Here is an 8,532-nt window from a genome sequence, read left to right on the forward strand (position 1 = left end):
GGTTTACTCAACTACACTGTATGATATCTATACTTTTAAAAATGTACAAAAATAAGCAAATCACTTACATTTGACATAAGCCTCAATGGAGAAATCAGACAGAAATCTAAAGTCTATTCTAAAATGGACAGTTCTTAAATTGACCATCAATCTCAGATTGGAGAGTGATTGACAGATCTTGTCCTGTGGAAGTATACCCTGTGTCATCTCTCGCTCTCGTTCTCTCTCCCTCTCTCTGTAGGAGATGATGGATATAATGAAGTCTATCTATGATATGATGGGGAAGTACACATATCCCTGTATGCAGGACGAAGCGCCCAGAGAACATGTGGAGAGCTTCTTCCAGGTCAACAGACACTTTCTGTTTATCAAAGCCCTTGAGCAAGGCACTTAACCCCCAAACTGCTCCACAGGCAGACACTGATTGACATTTGACCCATTTTTCCTCCCCTTTCTCCCTTCTAGAAAATGGATCGTAATAATGATGGGGTGGTCACTATTGATGAGTTCATCGAGTCATGCCAAAAGGTAGGTTGTGTGTTTTTATTTAAAGTTATTTAAGTGACCAGAGAGGGAGGGAGGGAGGTAGGTAGGGAGGGGGACTTTATTTTATACCCAAGTATTAACACAAATATTGGCACACTGCCTTTTCGGAAATTACACAACAATGTGTCATTCTTAAATAAACATATAAAAAACAAAAAATTAAATAAAAATGTTCAATAATTAACATTCAACTTATTTCATCAACAAAAAATGGCTTCCCCTCCTCCACAAAACACACCGCTCCTTCATATGTCCACTTCGCCTCAAACAATGGGAGATCTTTTACAGCCGAGAATAACTCAAAATCCACTTTTATTCTCGCTTTTATTAATCCTTTAAAAACACATTTTACATCCTTACCATATCCCTTGTCTATTTTATGTTTCCTACTCAGAAAAATTGACATCTTAGCTTGTTCCAAAATAAAATGGAACAGTTGACATTTTCTTTTCTGTTGCTTACTGTATTGAAACCCCAAAATAAAAACAGTGTTATTGAAAATCTCTGCTACAGCTGTAAACGAAGACTCTAGTATTTCAAAAATAGGTTTTATCCTCTCCATAAAACAGTGACAAATAGTTTATCTTATATTACAAAAAGGACATCCATCTCCAACATCTGAATTAATGACAGATACAAAAGCATTAACTGCAATGATGCCATGCAAAACCCTCCATTGCATATCACCAGTACCCGTTTGTACCGGTGGCTCTCCATGCTGGCTTTACCTTGTCATCAAAGCCCAGTTTTACCCTCCAAGAAGTGTCTTTTCTATTTTCAATGTATCTTTATTTTAAACCTTGACACACCCCCTATATAACTCATTCCCATTCACCTCATCCAAACCCACCTCTTCCAATCCTCTCAAATCCAGTAATTAAACCTTTCTGTCTGACTCTGGGATATTAGGTGTAATCCCAAGTCTTGGAAAATGGGCGTCTTCATCTTGTGCCTTTTTCTTGTGACTCTTGCGCATAATCCACTCTTCTGCTGACAGAGCCTTCCTGCAACTTCCAGCAGTTGTCCGACAATCCTTTCCGACCTCACCCCCAAATGTTCAGCCACTCGTCCTCCATCCATTAATGTGGGCCCAGCCATGTCCATTAACTTCCTTAGGGTGATGATTTTGCCCTTCACCAGCATCCTGGAGAAATGTGGAAAAGCTTCAGTTGTACAATCCAGTCTTGCCCCATAATACAAGAGGATATTCCCTTAAACCGATCAACCATGAGACTCAAACTATCCACCTCTGCTTGATTTTTCACCAAAAAATCTACATCATCAGCATAGGCTGAGAGACGAATAGGAGGAATATCCTCTGAAAGGTACACCCCTTCAATGTGACCTCTAATGCTATTTAGTAGTAGCTCTATAGCGATGGCATACAACATTCCGGACAACGAACACCCCTGCCTAATTCCTCCACACACTTTAAAAGGGGCACTCAAACCACCGTTAACATTCAATACACTTTCAATGTCACCATATATCACCCTGATAATGGCAATAAAATCAGAGCTAAAATCAAAAGCCTCATAATGCCATTTCCTAATCAATTGAAATTAGACCAGCATCTAATCCAATAGCCCTAGAGATGTCCAAACAATCCTGAATCAGGGAAATGTTATCCCCTATCTGCCTGCCGGGAAGACAGTGGGACTGGTCCGTGTGTATGATTTGCCCCATCACCTCCCTCAGCCTGTTGGACAAAGCCTTGGACAGGATCTTATAATCAGTGCACAATAATGCCACCGGCCTCTAGTTCTTCACCTCCCTAGGGTCACCCTTTTTTGGCAGTAGGGCGAGGACGGCCCTTCTGCAGCTTATCGGTAGTAACCCTCCGGTCAAACTATCGTTAACTACTGCTAGCCAATCCTCTCCCAACATAGCCCAAAAAGACTTTAAAAAGTCAATGGGAAGCCCATCAATACCCGGTGCCCTTCCATATTCCATGCCGTTTAATGCAGTGTATTTCTTCTGCAAAGTGAGCTCCTGTCCAACAGGTGATTTGAGGCAATTAATAATTATTCTTTGTCCATTCTTCGTCCATCTCTAAACCAAAGAAAAATTTGGATGAGGCATCCATTTCAGAGATTCCCTGAAACTTACTTCTCACCAATGCCCCCTGTGCTCTGATACCCAGCAGGTCTGCCAATGTGGCTTTTTCCCTCTTGAGTGCCTGAGTATGGCCTCGATCTCCCGTGGTCTCAACTAACGTCAGGAGTTCCACTATTTCAGACTCTAGGGCGTTGATTGATCTGGTGACATTCATTGTGTACTGATTACATAATTGTTGAATCTGGATTTTCCCTATGTCCCCCCACTGTTGAAGGGATACAAAACTGTCCTTTTGAGACCCCCCCCCCCCCCCCCCCCCACAAAAAAAAAAAATTCCTGAAGTGAGCATCACTCAATAAAGTTATATTAAAATGCCAGTATGCACTTTTAGGTTTTACAGTGTTAATATACACCACCTCAGTTATTAAACAATGATCAGAAAATCCCACTGGGGTTATCACACTTGATTTACAGACCTGAGATTGATGCTCGAAACAATAAAACCTATCTAACCTGGCCAGAGAGATGGTGTTCTCTCTCACATTGGCCCATGTGTACTGTCTCGTGCCTCCATTTTGACTCCGCCAAATATCACACAGTTCATGTGTTACAATAAGGCCTTTTAAAAAAGTCCTTGAGGCTATATGAGGTTCTTTGTGATTTGTATCTAAATCACCGACTGTGCAGTTAAAATCCCCAGCAAGAAATAAATAATCCTAAATACTACATTTCTCAATGGTATTTGATAATGTCTCTAAAAAACATACCCTCTCAACTGCCACTACTGGGGCATGTACATTTATCAGACACATAGTGATGTTTTCATATCTCGCTCTAACTTTTAATAACCTCCCCTCAACTACCTCTTCAACCTCATATGACAAAGGCAAAACACCTTTTGAGAACAGGATGGCCACACCCCCACTTTTTGAGTTTTTATGACTACACACCATTGTCCCCCCCACTCCCGTTGCCACATAACTTCATTTTCCATATTACTATGTGTTTCTTGTAGAAAACGTATGTCACTTCCCTTTCCCGTTATTAACTCAAACAATACGGCAATTTTTTTTTACGTCTCTTGCCACATTTACTTTTAAAGAATAAATATAAACTGCTCATGGTTGGGAAAAAAAATACAACGTAAAGGCTGCGACTGTTTCATTTCCTTTAGAATTAATCTAACTTGTCACTCTCGTGACCACTTTCTTTAGTCTAGCAATTTCTGGGCTTGTCAAACCTCCCCCTTTATTTTTGAATTCAGAAACGTTGCTGATTCAATAAACAATTCACTTTCAGGAAAAAAATCAGTTACATTACAACGTTAATCCTGGATATATTTCTTCCCTTTTGTCAAATTCAGAAATTGACATACTTTTTCAATCCCATACCTCCCTTCCACCCCCTTTCTCTCGCTATTTTGTTGTGATGCATCAGATGCCTCACTAGATTTATCAATCTCTACCTTCCTCTTAGAATTAGAACCTTCATCACCCCTTAAAGTCTTCCTCTTACTCCTCGGTACTCCTCGGTATTTTCCCTGCTCTACCACAACTGCCCCCAAAGCCACATGCTCTCCTTTCCTATTTTTCCCACCACATCTGCCCACCTTCTCCCTTCTCCTGAACCGTTAGCCTGTTCATCCCTTCTCAGTGGTGCTTCAGCTGCACCCGCGCTAGAGCTGCTACCGGGCTCTGCGCGCTCGTTCTCTTGACAATTACGCACCTTGACAATTACGCACCAAATGCCTCTTCCACACCCAAAGTATTTCATTGATTCAGTAGAAGCGTAGAACACATAGTCAAACCCATCAAACGCTCAATTCAGTTCGTCAGTATCCTTCTTTACAATCATGTGCACTTGTTTCCTATGAGATACATGTTTCCGCAAAGGAGATTTGCATCCAAAAATAAGATTCTTTATTGTAGATACAAGTTGTCCATGACGAGAACTCTCGCTCCAACACTTTCATCTCTAACACATTGGGGCACGTTAGAAAGTATAACTTTCTTCGCCGGATTCATAAGAGGGAATACCGACGTCTGTGTCTCCCGCAACACAACACCACTCTCAACTATCGTATTCACCTTTTAAATGGAATCTAAGAATATTACTACAGCGCTATTCATCATTGAGGCTGATTTTATGCTATCATACCCAATGATAGCGCCCACTGCTAAACTACATTCTTCCACCGAACACCCTGCCGCAACTGGAATATTGACCCCACCCCATTTTTCAAACTCTAAACCTCCACGAGTGGCCATTACAACCAGCCTCTCCCACTGGTTGTGCCCTGGAGAGAACCAACCTCAACGATCCCACCACCCTTATACGTGCTTAGTGATAGTGAGACAATTTAACCTTAAAACAACTCAACTACCGAATATAGTGAAAATAATTCCAGTTGACCCCACATTCGCGCCTGCTTCCCGACTCACTCCCAGCATGCCCTCAGACGAGAGGGAGAGACTACTCTGAGGGTCACCTCTACTGTCATCTCTGTTTTAGGGAGTCAGACTCCCGTGAGAAAGAACAAGAAGCTGAAACAAACAGGGTTTCATTGTGCCCCTGGAAACTTGCTGTCCTTGCTGTCTCTCTTTAACTAAGATTTCTATCTCTCCTTCTCTCTCCATCCCTCTCTCACTCTCTTCAGGATGAGAACATCATGCAGTCCATGCAGCTGTTTGACAACGTCATCTAGGAGCCTCTGACATAGAAAAGGGTCTGGAGAACAGGGGAGGTGTGGGTGTGAGTGTGCGTGCATATGTGTGTTGTGGGGGGGCTCCGAGAGGGCCTTGGACATTGACCCTCAGCCCCCCCCCAAATCGTGACCCCTCCTTCTAGCTCCTTTCTCTCCGCACCCACTCCAAGCCAAAAGGAGGCGCCTCCTCTTATCCAACCCTTCATCTCTTCCAGAGACACAGAGAAGAGAAGGGCTGGCTCATAGACTCTGATCCACACCCACAACCACACCAAGGACCTGTTCAGGAATGTGAAATGTTACAGAATGTTCAGATAGAAATGTGTTGTGCTGAACAGATATGATTGCCTGTTGTTTGTAATAGGGAGTCAATCGTGTCAGCTCTATTTGTCTATCTGCAACGTTCGAGGTGATTTGCCTCATTGAATACACTCGTTTCATTAACCATTTTATTATTTAACACTCCCGTTTCTGAGAAAGCTGCTGTAGCCTGCTGGCTGGACTCAACATAGGATTAAATCCCCCTACTCACTGATCTAAGGTCAGTTTTGCATATCCCCACCTCATGGTTAAGGTTAACGTCAGGAGTGGTTCAGCGGATGGCAACTTCTACCAGAGCAGCTTGACTCCTGACACTTCTGTCATTAATACAGAGGTAACTAGCGCCACTTAGTGGACAAAAGGAGGAAAGGACACCTGGAAAAGAGAACAGAACAGAAGTGACTGAGGATCTGAAGGATGAGACTCACTCTTCACGAACAGAAGAGACATAGTTGTTTTCGATAAGGGACTGATTTTAATATCGCATGATGATGTCTTTAATAATAACCTATATATATTTACAGAAATACTACAGCCTGTCTGTTGTCTGTCTGCTGGTCCTAGAGTCACCCACAGGTGCCTCGCTCCGTGTATGTGTGTGTGTGTGTGTGTGTGTGTGTGTGTGTGTGTGTGTGTGTGTGTGTGTGTGTGTGTGTGTGTGTGTGTGTGTGTGTGTGTGTGTGTGTGTGTGTGTGTGTGCAAATGTGCATGCGTGTGTACGTATTTGCGTGCGTGTGAGAGAGAGGCTGTACTGGCATTCCCGTCTCCGGTAGGAACCCATTCAGATTTCAACCCCATGAGACCTCCTTCGTACTAACACTAACTTACCCTCTGGCCTTTATACCTGTTACCTTAGCTGTAGGTGTATGCTGACTGTTGTACCTCTTCCAATAACCCTGTTGTCAAGAACTACTAAACAGTCTGTGGCGCTATATTGATGAACATGCTGGTTGGACCATCTAGGCTCCCGAAGACCCCTTTCTGTATTTACAGGTGACTAACTGATGCAGTGAATTATGGGAATTGAAGTTAAATTCTGTAATACATATAATGATTATTTTGCATTATACTTATCATACAGTTTAAAGAGAAATGCTTTCAGTTTCGATCGACCATGAAAGAGCAGCAACATGTCAAGAACAATTTAATCTCCTTCAGAATCCAAATTAAGCCTCTTGTTACATGTCTACGTGTGTGCTTGGGTAGGTGGGTATGAAGACAGCAGTAATGTTTCCTGCCTCCCCCCACTGACACCAAAGAGTCAGGCACACCAACTGAAGTATTTAAAGCCACCCTCAGTTATATCAGGGTATAAATAGACACATTTGTGAAATGTGAGAGGGAAGAGAGGAGAAGGAGCGAAAGAGAGATTGGAGTGGAAAGGAGAGTATGTTTGTATATTGTGAGAGAGTGAAGATTTGTCGATTGAATAGTACAGTTTCCCAATTCTTTGCCAACTTGATGCCGTTTCCTACTGGGTGTTAAAAAAGGCTGTTTGAAATGGGGTGGAACGCCTGCCTCGTGGTTCTGAATAGAATGCTGATCTTTTGTAAGATAACACTACCTGTATCCATCAACTACTTCCTGTGTCTTTCATTAAATTACATTAATTACTTCACTTTCAACCCCCCCCAAAATTATAATATGCCGTCAGGTGGGTCAATAAAACAACAACAGTGGCATATGCAATAATGTCCATATTTTACCCCCTTTTACCTACTCCTGGGAGTAGATAAAAGTTGCCCCTAACCCACTGGTCCAGACTAGAGGGCGACCGATTATGATTTTTCAACGCCGATACCGATTATTGGAGGACAAAAAAAGCCGATACCGATTAATCGGCCGATTAAAAAAATAAAAATGTATTTATATATATATATATATCATACACACACACATTTTTGTAATAATGACAATTGCAACAACACTGAATGAACAATGAACACTTTTATTTTAACTTAATATAATACATAAATAAAATAAATTTAGTCTCAAATAACATGAGCAGAGCTTGTCTGCATGGTCCCCTGTCAGTCTGCTCCTCCGCGAAACACAGACCTTATTTGAAGTAGATCAAGACATTCTCTATGGAAGACATGAACGGTAAAATAACGAAGGAACCCCTTTCAAGTTCAGCCGCAAGTTATTACAGGAATTATAACGCGTCGACTATTTCTCTCTAAACCATATACCTTTGACTAATCCGGAAACTATCACCTCGAAAACAAAACGTTTATTCCGTTCCATATTTTATCTAACGGGTGGCATCCATGAGTCTAAATATTCCTGTTACATTGCACAACCTTCAATGTTATATCATAATTACGTAAAATTCTGGCAAATTAGTTTGCAAAGAGCCAGGCGGCCCAAACTGTTGCATATACCCTGACTCTGCGTGCAATGAACGCAAGAGAAATGACACAATTTCACCTGGTTAATATTGCCTGCTAACCTGGATTTATTTTAGCTAAATATACAGGTTTAAAAATATATACTTGTGTATTGATTTTAAGAAAGGCATTGATGTTTATGGTTAAGTACACAGTGGAGCAATGACAGTCATTGATTGATTGTTTTTTTATAAGATAAATTTAATGCTAGCTAGCAACTTACCTTAGCTTACTGCATTCGCGTAACTGGCAGGCTCCTCGTGGAGTGCAATGTAATCAGGTGTTAGAGCATTGGACTAGTTAACTGTAAGGTTGCAAGATTGGCTCCCCCGAGCTGACAAGGTTAAAAATCTGTCGTTCTGGCAGAACGTTCCTAGGCCGTCATTGAAAATAAGAATGCGTTCTTAACTGACTTAAATAAATAAAGATTAAATAAAGGCGTAAAAAAAATATATATATATATTTTTTTTTTAGTCGGCAAATCGGCGCCCCAAAATACCGATTTCCGATTGT

At 41.5% G+C, this 8,532-nt stretch overlaps 1 protein-coding gene across 1 annotated transcript in view; it reads left to right on the forward strand.

Moving 5' to 3' along the window:
- Positions 1-5,308, forward strand: part of LOC120045840 (Kv channel-interacting protein 2-like) — a 39,908-nt gene extending 34,600 nt beyond the window's left edge. Inside the window, exons 6-8 of the mRNA XM_038990774.1 lie at positions 242-346; positions 466-528; positions 5,261-5,308. Of these exons, the coding sequence (XP_038846702.1) occupies positions 242-346; positions 466-528; positions 5,261-5,308 (216 nt within the window). The remainder of the gene's footprint in view (positions 1-241; positions 347-465; positions 529-5,260) is intronic.
- The last annotated feature ends 3,224 nt before the right edge of the window (positions 5,309-8,532 follow it).

Source organism: Salvelinus namaycush, chromosome 4 (assembly GCF_016432855.1).
Source record: "Salvelinus namaycush isolate Seneca chromosome 4, SaNama_1.0, whole genome shotgun sequence".
NCBI lineage: Eukaryota > Metazoa > Chordata > Actinopteri > Salmoniformes > Salmonidae > Salvelinus > Salvelinus namaycush.